We start from the raw sequence: 19,026 nt of genomic DNA on the forward strand, positions 1-19,026 counted from the left end.
ACTTTGTTCTCGACCCAAAACAGTTTGCGCAAAACATTAGGAGCTTGATTAAAATCCAAGCAAAGCCGTAACAAAACATTAATTAAAGATATCTATGATTTATGCGAAAGATTAACAATCATAATCTAAGCATAAACAATGAATTAGGTCTTCTGTTTACAATCAAACGAAAGATGTTCAAAACAAAATGCACTTAACGCCATCTAGTATTTATTGGTAGTACTTTTACGAATAATAGACTTGCTGGGCATGAGGTTACTCCTGAAAGGTTGTAGTTAATCTTAGAATAAAAAGATGGCGCTGTATTAAAGTATTCTTTAAAATTAATACAAAATACAAAAAAAATGTATTTTAAATAAATGTGCCTGAATAACTGACTGAGGTGCTTTGCCAACAAAAGAGTACACTGTCACTGGCTGCCTTCTGTGGTCTGAGTAGTAGGATATGTGACAGCTGATTACAAGACCCGGGTTCGATTCTAGGAGAGAAAAGTGTTAATCTGCAATCTCTTTTGTATTATTCACAATCACACCAATATCTCAAGGATTAGGTAGAGACTAAAGGATACTAGACATACATACCTACTATAATGCGAAAAGACTTTTTCCCCGACCTAATATAATATGTCAGTTTAGCCTCTCGTCCAAGCTATGTTGGAGTCGGCTTCCAGTCTCACCGGATACAGCAGAATACTAGTGTTTTACATAGAGCGACTGCTTATCTGACCTCCTAAAACCAGTTACCTGGGATATAACAGGACACCCTTCGGTAATTCTGGTTGTCAGACTTTCAAGTTTCAGATTACTGTTAACGACTGTCAAAGATCTTCGAAAACGACAGCCGAAAAAATATATCTAATAATAATTATTATGTAGTATTATCATGTTATCAAGTAATTGAAGTAGACATAGACACTAGATTAGTGGGAATTTACGAGATAAATAAGAACAAAGATAAAGGAACAATTATAACACAATTACATTTTATTGTTACGTATGTATTGTGCAATCCAAAACAGTCTAGTGGTTTCTCACTTTGAAACTTTTGAATATAAAACAATTTTGAAGTATATTTTTCTTTCTTGCAGATTGCTTATTGGGTGAAATATCTGTTTAAAAATAACTTTATACTAAAATAAGATAAAATGTAAACTCAAGAAGCTAGTGCCTATTTAATAAATAAATCAAGATTTGTGTTTCGCTTTGCGACGTTGGAGAAGTGCCTACGCTATATGTACAAATTATAAAGTGTTAATGATAACTTACAAAGGTAAGTGAGAGACGTTTTCATTCAGAAGTTATGCTTGTTTTTGCAAAAAACAAATATTGGCGACAACGTACATGCAACCAGACTGAATGCAACTACTTGTGAGTTCTACAATATAAATATTAGGTCCTCAGCATACTTCGATTTTCGACGTAGTTGCAGTGACGTCACGATACTTATAACCAATAGCTGTATCGTTTAAGGGGTATCAGATAAACACAACACCTCATTCATTAAGCAAAGACCTCTATGCCTCAGGAAGAACGTAAAGCTGTCGGTCCTCCGCCTGACCTCTTACTGGACGTGTCGGTTATCCGTCTCACCGGGCTATGAGAGTGAAAGAATAGAGAGTGTACCTGTGTATTGTGGACTCAATTGGAATAAAATTGCTAATAGATAAAAACAAAGTCCCGGACTGTTGGCTAATTTCAATTAAACTGGCCGGTAGCCGAACATTATTATGCAGATACGTTTGCTCTCAAACGCAAACCATAAATTTTATCTGATAAAATTGATAAACGCTCATTCATTATACGGACACAATGTATTGTGTAAACAAACAATACTAAAGATTTGATATAATTGCTTATATAATAACTTTTATCTGATTTTGATTGAGTACATACTTTAGTTTATAATTATTCGTGTTCGTAATTAGTTGTTTATTGGTCATAGGACCAGTGCAAATATAATTTTTGTATAAGATTTTTTGTTTTTAACTCCCGAAGCAAAAAGAGGGGTGTTATAAGTTTGACGTGTCTGTCTGCCTGTGTGTCTGTCAGTGGCATCATAACTCCCGAACGGATGCAGCGATTTCAATTTAGTGATTTTTAAATAACATTTCCAATTATTGTATACATTTTCTTTTTTACCCACTAAGGGTGAGTATCATAATCCTATATTTGTGTGTCTATCTCATTAATTAAGAAATGCAGCAATCATGCTAATCACAAATGAAGACACGGAGTAACTTAAGAATTGCTTTCTTCCTACATTATTTATGGAGGAATAAACTTTTACTTATACTTTAATTATGTGATTTTTTCTTACCCGTTTGCAGGTACGAAGACCTATCTTTTATAATAAGAAGGCTAAAAAACCAATAGGAAGCTGAAGGGCAGGATGAAATCATTGAAAAATATCTGCGGATATATCGCAGTGCCATTAATCGCGTTTGTACTCGTCATCGGATCTGCTTTGTTTTTCATATTCGGCTACAAGAGGTAAGTAATAAGCAGTACGCTATTTCTTTTCTGCCAGTCAAATCAGTAGTTGCGATTTTCTTCAGCCGCTACTAACGATAATCGGTTAGCTATCGACAAATCTTGTATGAAAACCTATATAGGCGCCACTAGTGAGTGTCGTAGGAACTAATGTTTAAGTACATTTTAACTGGCTCATTTTCTTGTTACTCGAGTGTATCGGGTGTAGAAAACTGTGCACAATTTGTCATCGATCATCAATCTATACTAACATTATAAAGCTGAAGAGTTTGTTTGTTTGAACGCGCTAATCTGAAGAACTACTGGTTCGATTTGAAAAAATATTTCAGTGCTAGATATCCCATTTATCGAGGAAGGCTATAATATCATCACGTTACGACCATTAGGAGCAGAGTACCAGTAAAAAATGTTACAAAAACGGGTAAAATTGTGACCCATTCTTTCTTATGTAACGTAAGCAAAGTTGCGCGAGTCAGCTAGTCGTTAATATCCATTAAAAAAAGACTACTTTGTCCTATAGGGTAACCGAACCCGAGACTGTGCGTATAAATTGCCAAAATGAATGGTGTATTGTGACGAAATTAAATACCTGTTTTTATTTAAATTTATTTTGTTGTTTTCCATTGAATATTATCTAACAATAAACATATTATGTTGAAGTTAATTGCTGTAATGTGTGTGACACGGTTAAATAACAGGTCTTTATGGGGAATAGTTATCTCCTAATACTAATTAACAAAAACGTATCTAATTTTGAAATCGTTGTCAAAATACTTACAAGAAAAGTAGAGCAGGCGTTACAACCGGTTGTTGACAATACATTATTGTACAATGTACAGTCACAATCAAAAATGTATATGCCTACCTCAAACATCTACAATATTTATGTATAACTAGAGGCCGCCCGCGACTTTTTCCGCGTGGACGCTTTTCCTGTGTAAATCCCAATCCCTCGGGAACTCCGGAATAAATAGTAGCCTATGTGTTATTCTGGGTCTACAGCTACCTATACACCAAATTTCATCGTAATCGATTCAGTAGTATTTGCGTAAAAGAGTAACTGTGGAGGATTAATATTCTTCCAATAAGAACACCGGTTGCGAAGTAATATATTTATTTTATTTTCTTCAATCTTCGAAGTGGACTGTATTACAAACTATTTACTATACACTGTTCATATACTTTACTATGTACGGTTTATTCACTATGTACTTTACTTTACTTTACTTATTCACGATCTTCACTTGATGAGTTTAAAACTTAAACTGCCGCTACTCGGCGCGCGTCCATATTTATATTCACAAACATTGCTTCTAGAATCATAGCGAAAGATCAAGCGCGCCGTGTCGCGCCGCGCGATGTTCTAGAGATTTTCCGTCTCGCTCGCGCATACGCGTTTTGCCAATACGTCTTTCTCATTCTTGTACTTTCGGGAACGATCGGCGTGTTTAATCGAAGGATCGCCGGCGCTCGGTGTTTCGCGATTGTTCCTTCGTATGATTCTTATTAACTGGAAGGTTCTAATAATAATATTCGTGTTTCTACAAAGTTCTATGTAAACAAAAGGTTGTTAATGATATTTCTTCACAATGAATTTGACATAAACGTATAAAGTAAGAATTTAAATGTTAATTATTATTAAAAATATGCTAATATTAATATATATAATGTTAACAATGTGCAATCTAATTTTTACGTATTACTTTATGCGTTTATGTGCCTAATTTACTATTTACAAATGTGTTTTATGCGTTCATCGTGCACATTTCTCCCGCCGTCGCATCTTGCGATTCAACTGGTAGCACGATGACCTTCTTGCATGGTCGCCGCAAGACATGACCGTTGCTGGTAGTGATGTCCACAACTCGTATCTCGTTGTCTTTGCCAGGGAAGACGCGTGTCACTCGTCCCTTCGGCCACACATTCCTCGGCAGGTTGGAATCGCAGATGATTACTACATCGCCGACACGCAGGGGTGTACCGGATGCGTGCGGCTCCCGCCGGTGTTGGAGTAATGGCCTGTATTCTTTTACCCAACGCTTCCAGAAAGTGTCTGCTAGCTGCTGCGCTCGTCTCCACAGACTTCGAGTGGCCTCATTGTTCTCGTTAAAGCTGCCAGGCGCAGGCACGTGACAGCTCGGACCCAGTAGAATGTGATTTGGCGTTAGAGCTTCCGGTTCTTCGGGGTTGACCGTCACATGGGTGAGAGGACGTGAATTTAGAATGTTCTCGGCTTCGACCAGGAGCGTATGTAGAACTTCGTCGCTGGGATGCTTTTCTCGGAGTGTAACCCGAAGGGCTTCTTTTACGCTCCGTACTAGACGCTCCCATGCCCCTCCCATGAAAGGCGAGGCAGGGGGTATGAAGCGCCACTTTATATGGTGTACACTCGCTTCTTCCTGCATTGCTCTCCAGGCTTCCCGTAGCTCCTTGTCGGCTGCTTTGAAACAAGTTCCGTTGTCCGACCACAGCTCTGTCGGCATTCCTCTTCTCCCGATGAATCTTCTTATCGCGCAGATAGCCGAGTCTGCGCTTACCGACGGCACCACTTCTAAGTGTACTGCTCTTACAGTGAGACAGGTGAAGAGAGCTACCCATCTCTTTTCTCTGTGTCTGGCTACTGTTACTTCTACTGGACCAAAGTAATCGACCCCTGTGTAAGAGAAGGGTCTTGCGCCGTGAGTTAGTCGAGCTGCTGGTAAGTCTCCTGTTGAAGGCTTAGTCGGCTTTGCTCTTCTTATTTTACATCTCTGGCAATTCCTTATAACGTTTTTTACCGTCGGGCGTATTCGTGTCACCCAACACCGCTGTCGCAGTTCGTTCACAACCAGCTCTACTCCGCCGTGGATCATTTTCTCATGTATGTGCTGGATATACATTTTCGTGTATCGATGTTGGCCGTCGAGCAGAACAGGGTTGGTCGTGGTTACACTAATTCCGGGTGCAGCTGAAATTCTTCCCCGTAGGCGCAGCAAGCCATCTTCGCCGATGATAACGCTTAGATTGGCTAGTCGATCTTTTCCAGTCGGCGCATTACCGTTTTCTATCCTTGTCCTTTCCTGTGCGTAGCTTTCATCCTGCATCGCTCGTATCCACATATTTTCAGCTCTTTGTAGATAGGTTGCATCGAGGGGAATCAGCCTTTTCGTTTCTTCAGTCTTCACTGATGTTTCATTTCCTTTCTTCTTGCGTTCATTTTTCTTCCAGGTTGGGTCATTTTCCTGCTTTTCCTTGGTACGTTTTCTGGTTACAGCTGCAACGTGTTTTCTTTTTCTGCACAGATCAATGAACTGCAGCATTCTTCCTGTAGCGCGTATCAGTGTTTGCCACTTAGCGATATTCTCGATGTTCGGCAAGTACATTGGCGTGCCTCTTTCTAGCGTGACGAGACATTTTTCTTCACCTGTTTTCTCGACAATTGGCTTGACTTCTTCTGAGGGCCAATCCACTTCTGGTTTTCTTAAAAAGTCGGGACCATGGAACCATCGATGTCCTGAGTTGAAGTCTGCGGGTGTATCTCGGGTTGCGTCGTCAGCTACATTTTCCTTTGTTGGAACCCACCGCCACTCATTCACCTTAGTTAGCTCTTCAATTTCTGCCAGGCGATGCGCAACGAACGTCTTGAAAGTGCGTGGTTCAGCTCTTATCCACGCCAGTACTGTGCGGGAGTCACTCCAGTACACCTTTCGGGTGAACACGAAGTCGTGTTCTTGTTCCGTCGTGCGTGCTAATCGTGCGCCTAGCAGAGCGGCTTGAAGTTCGAGTCGAGGTATTGAGGTAGGCTTCAATGGCGCGACGCGACTCTTCCCTACTGCCAATGCCACATGTACAGTTCCGTCGGCGCGCAGCATCCTGATGTAGATGGCAGCTGAATACGCTTCTTCGCTGGCGTCGACAAAGGTATGCAATTCCCTTTCCTGTATCGCGGGGCCAATGTTGTAACACCGTGCGATCTTCAGGCTCTTGATTGCCAGCAGGTTTTTCAACCACGTTGACCAGCGAGGCTGTAATTCTTCGGGCATGGGGTCATCCCACCCTGTGCCAAATCGCCACGTTTCTTGCATCAATCTCTTTGCTGGTGTTGTTACAGGAGAGACCAGGCCAAGTGGGTCAAATAGTGACATAATGATACTCAAAGCTTCTCTTTTCGTTGGGGGACGTGTTTCTTTTAGTACTTCTGGTGGCGTCTTATTTTCGTTCAGATGAAAGCTGATGCAGTCTTTACCGGTCTCCCACAGCAGGCCCAATGTTTTCTCCGTGTTACTGCCGATTGGTAAAATCTTATTTTCCTGGTCTGTGTCAAAATGTTGTAACACAGACTGATCGTTCGATGTCCATCCTCGAAGCACGAAACCAGCTTTCTTATGTATTTTATCAACCTCCTTCGACACGCGGATAGCTTCTTCTTTGGTCGGAAAGCTTGTTATATAGTCGTCCATATAATGGTTCCTGATAATTTCCTTGGCCGCTTGAGGATACGTCTCGCGATGTTCTTCTGCGTTTTTGTTTTTGATGTATAGCGCGGTGCATGGTGATGATGTGGCTCCGAAGATCACAGATGTCATCCGATACTCCTCCGGTGTTTTATTCCCTCTATTGTCTCCACGCCACAGGAATCTCAGCGCATCTCGATCTTCTTCCCTTATTTTGATTTGCATAAACATCTCTTTGATGTCGGCCGAGATTGCGAAAGCGTGTTGTCTGAATCGCATGATGACTCCAGGCAGGTGTTGCAAGAGATCAGGACCAGAGAGCAACATGTCATTTAGGCTTGTTCCGTGTGATCTAGCAGCCGCGTCATGCACGAGTCGTATCTTAGGCTTAGCAGGATTGCATACAGCAAAGTGAGGCAGGTACCAAGTTTTTCCAGGCGCTGCAGGTGTGGTCACAATTTCCGCGTATCCTGAGTTAAGGAGGTTTTGAATCCTTTCTTCATACTGTGTTTTAAGTTTCGGTTCTCTGTCCAGTTTCTTTTCCAGGTTAACCAGCCTTTTGAAGGCGTTGTCAAAATTGTTCGGGATTATTCTGTTTTCATTCTTCCAAAGAAGGGCGGTCTCGAAACGTCCTTCGGGCAACCGTCTACTGTGTGCATTGAGTATCTCCAAGGCGCGTTCGTCAGGGTCGTTCCTTCTTTTCTTTGCTTCTACTCCGAGTGCTTCCAGGTCAAAGAATTCTTTCATCATTTTCTCCATGGGTTTTTCATCTTCTTCTGGGCTAGTAGTGTATCCACAGAAGTCAACTGTCCTTAACCTAGAAGTTCGGCATCCATGTAAGACCCAGCCTAATTTGGTGTTAGTTGCTACTGGTTGGTCTCGATTTCCAGTTCTGATGTCTAGCGCTACTAACAGCTCCCAGTTGTCTTGTCCAATAAGGATTTTTGGTCGAGCATCTTGGTATATTAGCTGGTCTTCTATACCCTTCAGATGTGCGCAGTTTTCGACGTCTCTTCGGCTAATCGTTTGTTGCGTGAACATTAGTTTCTGCACAGTGCGTACATTCCGCATTTTATACTGTTGGCCATTGGAGTTGTATCGACCTCGTATGGTTACGTCCACTCTCTTGCTGTTTTCGTGTTTCGCCGTCTCGTTAAGCCCTTGCACCCACATGTCGTCTCGCGGGCCGTCGATACCTAATAATTCCGCTAGGCTTTCTTCGATCAGGGTGATGGTGCTCCCGTCGTCCATCAGTGCGAAGGTGTCGACCCTGGTGCTATTCGGACCGACCAATGTAACCGGCGCAATCTTCAGCAGGGCTTGACGACTTCTTGCGGCGTTAGTATTTTTCACAACTTCTGCGGCTGACGTGACCTCTACTGGTGCCGTAGTTGCCGGCTGCTCTTTCACAGTATCTTTTCTGTGGTGTAACAAACGATGGTGAGCCATGTCGCATCCGTCTTCACCACATGCCTTGGATTGACAGTTTTCGCGCCTGTGTGAGCTAAGTAGGCAGCGGAAACATATTTTATTCTTCTTTGCTATGTCCCACCTTTCGTTAACACTCGCGCTACGAAATCGTCGGCAGTCGGTAAGCTGGTGTTCCTTCTTGCATACCAGACACTGAGGTTTTCTTTCGTTGGCTGTGTAGGTGCGCTCCGCCCTCTTCTTGAAGGTTTTTTCATGTGTCCTCACGGTGACGTCTTCGGGTTGCGCGAATACACCACACTTGTCAGCCTCCAAGTTTAAGAATACGGCGAGCCTCTTGAGATCTGGTATATCTTCTTTGGAGCTGTAGCTGAAGTCGTACCATTTGTTCCTCAGTATTGGTGTGAATTTGTCTAGAACAATCTTCACTAGCTCTGGATTGTATAAATATTGTAGTTTTCTAAGAGCCTCAATCGTAGCGACGATGTTAGACACTTTATTCGCAAATATGCATAAGTCACGTGGGTCATCATTAATTTTCTGCAGATTTCTTAGTTTTTGCATCTCGTTCATAGCCAGTGCGTCCGGTCTTCCGAATCGGCGTTCCAAAGCATCCAAGATGGCTTGTGGGTCCGGCTGGCTGATTAGCATACTGCTCACTGCTTCATGAGCAGCTCCCTTTAAACTTTTCCTTATGCGGGCAATATTTTCGATTTTCGAGAACATTTGGTTTGTTTCCTGATAGGCGGCGCGGAACGCCAACCAATTACTAATTTCTCCGTTAAAGACTGGTAGCTCCTGTATGTACCTCGGTGCGTCTCTGGACATTCGCACTGCCTGTGTGAGCGCCTCTGCCAATGAAGTGACGTCCGACTGACGCGCAGGGACACCTTCTTTCCTGTGTGCTTGATTTTCTTCCTTGATAGTGTCCTGTCCTCGCCATTCCGGATCCTTCACTTCTTTGGGAAGCGTGGTCTTGTTCAGCCATTCTTCTACCCGGCTAGGTGCGTCGTCCTCTTCCTCGTCCGCAACCGACGAAGGAGCGTAGTCATCGTCTTCATCCTCTGCCTCAACGCGCAGTCGCTTTAATTTAGCTTCGGCGAGCGCGAGCTTTAACGCGGCAACCTCCTCTTCTGCCTCAATAATTCGCCTTGATCGAGATCCTGTCGTACGCGACGATCTTCGTGTCTTCACTGTGCGGACAGATTTCGCGGTTGGAGCCGTAATCGTATTCATATTAGCGGTCGCTGACCCGAGTACTGTCGCGGCCGCTGACCCCGACAAGGTCGCAGTACTTAGTATCTCTGTGGCTGGCGTGAGGGCAGTAGTAGTCTCCGATGTCGCCAACTGTTCGATTATTCTTCCTTTAAGACTTCGCGTAACCGGCATCCTTTGTTCTTGCACTGTTCCAATCCGGCGCTCGAAGTGACCAGCAATGTGGAGGACTAATATTCTTCCAATAAGAACACCGGTTGCGAAGTAATATATTTACTTTATTTTCTTCAATCTTCGAAGTGGACTGTATTACAAACTATTTACTATACACTGTTCATATACTTTACTATGTACGGTTTATTCACTATGTACTTTACTTTACTTTACTTATTCACGATCTTCACTTGATGAGTTTAAAACTTAAACTGCCGCTACTCGGCGCGCGTCCATATTTATATTCACAAACATTGCTTCTAGAATCATAGCGAAAGATCAAGCGCGCCGTGTCGCGCCGCGCGATGTTCTAGAGATTTTCCGTCTCGCTCGCGCATACGCGTTTTGCCAATACGTCTTTCTCATTCTTGTACTTTCGGGAACGATCGGCGTGTTTAATCGAAGGATCGCCGGCGCTCGGTGTTTCGCGATTGTTCCTTCGTATGATTCTTATTAACTGGAAGGTTCTAATAATAATATTCGTGTTTCTACAAAGTTCTATGTAAACAAAAGGTTGTTAATGATATTTCTTCACAATGAATTTGACATAAACGTATAAAGTAAGAATTTAAATGTTAATTATTATTAAAAATATGCTAATATTAATATATATAATGTTAACAATGTGCAATCTAATTTTTACGTATTACTTTATGCGTTTATGTGCCTAATTTACTATTTACAAATGTGTTTTATGCGTTCATCGTGCACAGTAACAAACATACATACAAACATTCTCACAAACTTAACCATTTATAATATTAGCAGGATTGGAAACGGGAATTAACGCCAACACGCATTTTAGCTTAGAATGCCTAACGTTTCGGCGCAGGTTACACTCGCCGTGGTCGCAGGCTAACTTAAAAAAAAAACAATCTACAATCTTGTTTAATAATTCTTATTAATATATAAAAATAAATAAAATTTACATCAACAGTTAAACTCGGTACTGTGATTTATTTGTGGTCTGTGCTCTTCAAGATAAATTATCCGTAATTAGTATTATTATAATTAATTGCAAGTCTTTCAAATTGCTAGTTTGTCACGCATGCATAGGTGAACCGAATTTAATTAAGTTAAGTATAAATATTATAACCATATTATGATATTATTATCCAAACACCACTTTTCAAAAAATTACTTCTGGCTTGAACAGCAGTACGATTCTCCACAGACGCGTCACTACAATAAACTATCGAGAGTTTGACATTTTGAATGTACGGAAAATACAGTTTGTATGCTGATCAGGCTTTCATAGATAATTTGTCGATAACCGGCGGGTTTTCGATAAGCGATAGTGGAAAAAATAGCATTCTTGTAGCTCGATTCTATACAACCGGCTAGCAATCGAGAAATTTGATATGAAAATCTGTTTTGCGCCTCTACCGGGCTCCGTTAAGACTATTTTGGCAGTACAATTTTAATTTCAAACTCTCAATACTCAACATCCATATACAAACATATAACGACTGTTAGTAGAGAATCGCGCTACAGATCGTTTATTAGCAACGTTACCAAATACGTTTTGACAGTTAATTTTACGTTTTATAATAAGATAGTGTTTAGGTAATTTTGCTCACAACTGTACATACAATTATTGTTTAATTTGGACAGCGTGTACATATTTTTACCCGTGACTGTACCTATTTGTGCTCAAAGTAGTTTATTTTTTTTATCATTTAACCAGAATTGTAGCGGTGATAAGTCGTCTGCCTCTCAGTTATCAATTACTCTAATATTATTACGAGTATGTCGGACAAAACAATTTTATGTGTTGTATTACTCTTCGTTCACATTTCTGGGAAGTGGTAAGATATCTTTATATATATAATTCTGTAAGTGTGTATGTCACTGAACTTCTCTTAAACGACTGGACCGATTTGATGAAATTTTTGTGTGTGTTCAAGGGGATCTGAGAATGGTTTAGATTCACAATTTTCTCCGCTGGACAATGTTTTTTTATTTATTTTTTATGGCAAAACAACGTTTGCCGGGTCAGCTAGCTTATTATAATATTTCACTAGGTCTGCCCTCAGGACCTAGCTCCTCCCTCATTCCAGGAGGAAACCCTTGCCTAGACATAGGATAGCAATGAGCAAAATTTATTATTTATTTATTTACCAACTTCCTGACGCAAGTGCGTCCGAATGAAAAGATTTCCAATAATAATATGTTGATTCAGATAATAAACTATTTGTGTATCAATAACAAACATGCGTCTAACATCAGTGTTGGGTCAATCAACTAATTTTTTCAATCAATTGATTAGTCATGACTAATTTAGTCATGAATTATTTAGTCATGATTGAATTAATCATGAGTAAAAATAATAATCATAATCATGATTAAATAAATTAGTCATCAATCATTTAATGATTAAATGACTGATGACTAATTTATTGTATTTTTGTATGATGATTAAACTAAAAAAAATAATTCAGGTGACATAATTTTAGTTTAATTGAACACATCTATAAAACTATAACTGATCACCACATTAAGTGGACTGAAAGAAGATAATTCCATTATTTATAAAATTTGATTTTCAAAACGCGTAGTTTTAAAAAGCAATTTAAATTATTTTAAACTAAATTAGCCCGAACTTATTTTTGCAAATGTGTACCTGTGTAAATTAAAAAAAAAATTAACTGATTCTGTTGTAAAACTAGCTTTAATTAAAAACCTGTGATTAACAAATCAACAGTCATGGAACGTAGACTTGAAAAGCTTAGTTTTATTTAACTATTATTTTTAGTCATTAAAATTTTAGTCATGATTGAATAACTAACACTAACACTAATTAATCATCAATCACGACTCATGATTGAATTTTTTTAGTCATTATTCATTAGTCATGACTAAATAATTTAATCTTAATCATCAATCATCAATCAAACTAAATTTTGCCCAACACTGTCTAACATTAACTCATTTTTGGAAAAAAAAAAGTTAATTGTTTTTGAATGAAACCAGTGTTTATAATATTTTATTATTGAAGTAAAACAATTATCACGGTTTTTCCTTACTGATAAAAATTTGGTAATTTGAGATGATGGTCGATTAATATTCAATCATAATTAATGTGGTAACGTAATATATTTTCATTTATTAAAGAGGCGGTTGCATATTGTGACAGACAGAAGATAAATTACTATCGATTATATAAAGTGGCAAAATTATAAAAAAAATATTTTTGTAATAGATTTTATACGTTTTATTGATTTTCAAGTTTATTAGATTAAAATCCATACTGTGAGTTAAAGAACTATTAACTACTATTTTGTTATTTTTATTAATTTCTAGGTGTTAGCCCAACCAAATATCAATGTTAATGCAATCGGTTTTCAGTAAATACGAAATATACGTCTATTATATAAAATTAGAAAATCTTGCAATGAATTGTCGTTTTCTTTAAGTCGTCGGCTAAAAAGAGATACTTTAGAGGTTTTACTCAATCAATACTGAACAGATTTCGATGAAATTTGGTACACAGCTAGCTAGTTTACAATCCTCATCACATCACAATAGCAGATCCTGGTAAAATATTTTCTCACGGAATAAGTAACAGTTATACACTAGTTAATAATATTTTTTTATTTTTCAGTCCAGAAACAACGACTCCTAATGATACTGGTATGAAAATGGTCATTGACCACGATGGAGGTGCAGACGATGCTTTGGCAATTACCATGAGTTTACTGTACGAGAATTATTTCAAAGGGTAAGTTAATTTTTAGTGTAAGATTCTACTGGCGACAATACTATCTTTTTTTCTTGTTCTTATCCCACGTTAGGTGAGATTGGCACAACATGTTTTTTCTCAAAAACATACTATATAACAGATAGGACAGTTTTTTTTTAGACCAGTAGCTGAAAACCCTAAAATCCTCTCTCGACCCAGCAGCAATCCTTGACATGACTTAGGTCGCCACACCGCTACCACAGCGTCTTGAGGTCGTCGGTTCAATTGTCAACCGGAACAATTATTTGTGTGATCCACAAATAATTGTTTCAGGTCTGGTTGTACTTTGAGTCCGTTGTTTGTATGTTTGTAAAAGTCCCCGCGACATAAGGGCAGACCTCAATGCGAGAGAAGCCTTTAAAAAAAGAAAAGAACCCATATTATGATCAGCAGCCGCATATATCTTAGCATCTTAAATAACCTTGGTACCCATTATCGCACGACTCTAAACAAAGCTTTTGAGCTCAGTAGGAGGACTAATGGTGAATCTTAGTTGACAACCATTCAATTTTCATATTTACTATACTATACATTGCTTTTTTTCTAAAATGATGGTGAGTCATATGTTATGTCGAAGCTTCAATGTACTAGCTGTCAACAGAGCTGTGAGATACACAATACGTAAGGTAAGGTTAAAAGTATTAATAGTAATCTTATCATTGAAATAGGGAAAGATCTGACACGTTTATAAATAACTATTGATAAGAATTTAGCCTCTCAACAGTTTACAAAGAAGACACGTGTATCCGTATTTGGTGTTAGATTAAGATAAGATTGAAAGGGCATTCTTCTTCTTCTTATCGTATGGTTAGTAGTCAACCTAGTGTTTTTAAAGCCGCCCGAAGGCCTTTGACGTGGCTTAACGACTGTTATCTTAGTAGATAGCAGCCGGGACCGACTTTTTACGTGCCCTCCGAAGCACGGATATGCTCAAATACCACCATGCGGTCACCCATCTATGGAATGACCGCGCCAACGGTTGGTTAACTCGCAGATCGTTTACCGACCAGTGAGCGTAACTGGCTATGGGCGCCTCGATGGGGCATCGAAAGGGCATTAACAATTTTAAACTATCTGTGGCTCGATTCTCTACCACTATCAACTATCGACGACAAGTTAGCTCTCGAGAAATGTTGTATAAAAATCTGATCAGCGCCTCTAACGACTATCGTAGGCACTATTTTGATCATTATTATAAATGTCTAAGAGATTAATGTAATGAGCAGCCTCGCAAAGCGATAATTCTCTGTCTCTTTTCCTAAAAATCGAAATGAGCGAGACCGAGATATTGCCGTGCTTAGTCTGGACGCGGCTTAACTTTTGATACTCGGCAGTATTGACTGGAATGAACATGCGCTACAGCTCTGCTAGTTGATGCATTACGAACTAATTATAAATGTCAAACTGTCTATAATTGATGCCGACTGTAAAAAATCGCGCTAATGCATATTGTAATAGATGTAATGTACAGTAATGCGTTTAGTTTATATCATCATCGTGGATTTCACATAAAAAGAGTTATCTTTTATAATAAAATAAGTCACGAAGCGTTTAAAATATTATTAACTTTCATTATATGTACATTCTTTACTCAGAATTATTTTAGTATTTCTTTGCAGCGGCTTTTACTGCAGTCTTTGGAGCCGAGAATTTTATTAACTGTGACAATATTTTGAATTGTAATGTTAATGGAGAATGTTAACAAATTTGGATTATTAGCTCTCCATATTCTCTGTTAAAAATAAAAAATACTAGTGAAAGAATTACTTTGATACGTCAATTAGTTTCCGATTTATAAGTAAAACAAGTTGTAACCGCGCGAGTCGGTGTGACGTCATTGTACATTACGCTAAGTCTGGCTCACATAGTCTTTTTTAATAATATTTACTATTATTACACTTTAAATGTAATAAGCAGATGAAAACACAACAAAATACTGCATAAGCTATTACATCTACGGCTGGAGACTTGATATTAAGCGGGACGCGGCCCGCGCGGCATGGTGTACTATGACGTCACGCTGTTAGCGGGACTCGATATTTTTTGAAACTTTGAATGCTTGTAAAATCAAAACTACTTGGTATTTTTGACTGAAACAAAAACTAGTTTGCATGTACATGTACAGGCCTTACTGAGTCAAAATTTCAAGCGATTTGGCATACCTAGTAACATTCTCCATTGCAAAAGGCCCTTTGTCCACAACGCGTCATATTAAATCTCAACACCAAGAGATTCGTATTCACTAGAAAGCACCGACATTTTCACCTTTTGTACAAACTTCTATGTGTTTGTAATGTCGATGTTGCTTTATGTTACTCAGATCGCTTTTTGTAAATTTCCAGGCCGAAAGTTGTAGCTTTGACTACAACGTATGGGAATGTGGATCAGAGTCAAGCAACTATCAACAGTGCGAGGATTCTTGAATTGTGCGGACGATCAGACGTAAGTAAATAGCCTTATTTCTTACTTTATACAATATAGCGTGACCTTATTCTTATAAACTCTAAGTTTCTATTAAGAAGTTTAAAAAAATCCACAGCTTAGTGCAACCTAGGATTTAAACCAGAAATCCTGCAATTCTCTATCGATAACCGGCTAGCTATCTATAAATTTTGCGTGAAAATCTGCTCAGCGCCGCTAGCGGGTGTCGTAGGAACTAATTGTGCAGCTTTAAGTGTCAATTTCTAAATACTCGCTAGTACTGATCGTAGAGAATCGCGTTACCGATCAAACCACAAAGGCAAAGTAGTAATCTATACAAATATTATAAAGCTGAAGAGTTTGTTTGTTTGATTGTTTGTTTGTTTGAAAGCGCTAATCTCAGGAACTATTGGTCCGATTTGAAAAATTCTTTCAGTGTTAGATATACCATTTATTAAGGAAGGCTTTATTTAGGCTATATAACATCACGCTACGGCCATTAGGAGTAGTAACGAAAAATGTTACAAAAACGGGGAAAATTATGACCCATTCTTAAATTCTTAAATTATGACTCATTCTTATGTGACGCAAGCTAAGTTGAGCGGGTCAGCTAGTTAATCATAAAATTCTCTTCTATTTTCAGATCCCAATATACGCTGGGGCAACACAAACTTTGATATCTGGCATAGAATCTGATTTCTACTTCGGCTACGATGGGCTAGGAGACGATGGATATACTCGACCGGAGCCTGTGACAGTTCAAGATGTTCATGCTGCTTTTGGGCTTATAGAACTCTCAAAGAAATATGAAGGTAAGTTTCATTATTTGGTTGATGAGGCTGTTGACTAGAAATCTTTAAGATCGAATTTGATACACGATAATAAATAATAAACCTAATTCTAAAGTATAGTCTTATATAAAATTCGCGGTAACCGTTACGACGACATTCAGGCCTAGAATATTATGTAAAGTTGTTGGTCCTGCGTCTTGCCAATGGTTACGAAGTAACCAGGTTTTGATCATGAGAAATAGGAAATCCAGGGATAAACTTATTTTGATTTAGAGAAGTTTGCGTTACTCAGCCGTTTTTTGCCAGCTATCGTGCAAAGTTACAAAAGTTATTTTTATAATTTGAGATGATTATTTAATTTGCATTTGATTTGAATTCATTTTGAATGTTTCAGGTGAGCTGATAATAATGGCAATCGGGCCGGTCACGAACATCGCTTTGGCTATAAGAATGGATCCGGATTTCATCAGCCGCTTGGCCCAGCTATACGTCGGCGGAGGACACATTTACAGTAACTCTTAAACTATTTTTATTCCATTGATAGATTCACGACATTGATTAAGTTTTACAAACATACAAGGGACGGACACAAAGTTCAACCATACCCACAATGTTTTTTTGTCCAGGCTCCAGCCGGAAATAAACAAGAACTATTCAGTATCAAAATACCCTGATTGCATTTTTCAGGTGAAAAGCACTCTACACCAGAGTTCAATGCAGATATGGATCCAGAAGCGTACTACATCGTAGCAGACGCTGCTCTCGTAGACAAAGTGACGTTTATACCATTCTCACAAGTCTATGCCTCCTTAAACATTACTAAGGTACGTTGAACAATAAATACATACATACAAGTACATACGTCATACTACATATGAACTTGTAATAAAATCTCTTTGGCTTCAAGAATCACAAATGAATACACGATTCATTAGGTTTCTTTCAGTGAGCTCGTGAGGTACCTCAATATCGAGTTCATACATACTATAATGCAAAAAGACATTTTCCGCGATGCGACCTAATAATATCAAGCCTTCTTCTCATAGTTACAGGCACAGACGAGGGAGCGTTGCATCGGTCGTCGGCGCGGTCGTTACTTGTAAACGTACCAATTTCGCTTGTCTAAAAAAATGTGTCATTCGTTCTTTAAGGTTAATAGTAAAAATGAAATATATTTAACCCATTAACGTCCTACTGCTGGGCAAAGGTGTCCCGTAATGAGGGAGAGATAAGCCTTGAGTCCACCACGCTGGCCAATTGCGAGTTGGGGACTAAGGTTAGCTAGTTTAAAAAAATCTCTTCGTTTACAGGACTGGAGAGAAAACGTTTTGGGAACGATAGACACGCCAATAATGAAAGCTCTCAATGGTTACGAGAGAATTTCTTTCAATACTTCCTCTGGATGGACGCTGTTGGACCCGGCTGTAGCTGCCATGGTGTTGGACAGCACTGTTGTTGAGGAGTACAGGAATAGTAGCAATGGAATGATTTTATGCGGTGAGGAATCTGGCTTTTATAATGTTGTGCTAGGTTTCGTAATTTGCGTGTATATTCCCTTTAGTAAACTATTTTTGTCTTTTTTTGACTGCTTATGTGGTGAATCGATAGTATTCCCCGGACTGGGCAAAGTGCCGCAAGTCTATTACAATTTTCTCTCCGGAAGGACTAAGATTAAATATTATGGCGTAACATGTGTGTATTTTGTGCACCTTTGCCTACACCTCTGGGTAAAACAGGCGTAATGTTATGTACGATCTAAAATAAATAAATTATTTGTTCTAGATTTATTAAAACTTTTATTCCTCGCGCCACGCAAGTGATCAAAGTAGCAGTTCCTCGTTTAATACTTTACTTACTTCATGTTTTTCATTAAAATCGGTTCGGTGGTTAAGCTATAAACGCGTTAAAAAACAAATAGACTCCCAATTCCAATAGTTCCCTTCATAATAACAACGTTAAAAAATATTTTCATATTCTATTTGCAGGAGATCAACGAGGCATCAATACAAATAATTTGACCTCATCGGAACCGAACTCCCGGCTGGTGTACTCAGCGATAGTAGCAAACTATAAAAAACTGCTCATTGACATTTACTCCGCTGAATTGACTAAAACATAATAATTAAAATAAATATAAATATTAGTTACTATTTTGAATAAAATTAATAACAATTATAAGTAGACCTACGTTGTATTTATTGACTAAGTTCTTTTAGTATATAAAATATATGTAAGGTAATAAAAAAATCTATTTTCATTGCAATTGGAGCATCTGACAACCTGGTTGCGTATCA

General features: G+C 38.8%; 1 protein-coding gene across 3 annotated transcripts; it reads left to right on the top strand.

Moving 5' to 3' along the window:
* Positions 1–1,008: 1,008 nt before the first annotated feature.
* Positions 1,009–18,932, top strand: LOC142979760 (uncharacterized). Of its 3 annotated transcripts, none has more exons than XM_076124912.1 (9): positions 1,009–1,269; positions 2,327–2,489; positions 13,383–13,499; positions 15,863–15,962; positions 16,585–16,753; positions 17,127–17,243; positions 17,420–17,556; positions 18,043–18,229; positions 18,718–18,932. In XM_076124912.1, exons 2-9 carry the CDS (start codon positions 2,389–2,391, stop codon positions 18,849–18,851), a joined length of 1,062 nt encoding a protein of 353 aa, XP_075981027.1. In that variant the 5' UTR covers positions 1,009–1,269; positions 2,327–2,388; the 3' UTR covers positions 18,852–18,932. The 3 variants fall into 3 exon arrangements, with proteins under 3 accessions (XP_075981027.1, XP_075981038.1, XP_075981046.1); XM_076124923.1 differs by lacking the exon at positions 1,009–1,269 and adding an exon at positions 1,915–2,147; XM_076124931.1 differs by lacking the exons at positions 1,009–1,269; positions 2,327–2,489 and adding an exon at positions 11,467–11,586.
* Positions 18,933–19,026: the final 94 nt, after the last annotated feature.

The sequence above is a fragment of the Anticarsia gemmatalis genome, chromosome 2 (assembly GCF_050436995.1).
Source record: "Anticarsia gemmatalis isolate Benzon Research Colony breed Stoneville strain chromosome 2, ilAntGemm2 primary, whole genome shotgun sequence".
In the NCBI taxonomy this organism is placed as follows: Eukaryota; Metazoa; Arthropoda; class Insecta; order Lepidoptera; family Erebidae; genus Anticarsia; species Anticarsia gemmatalis.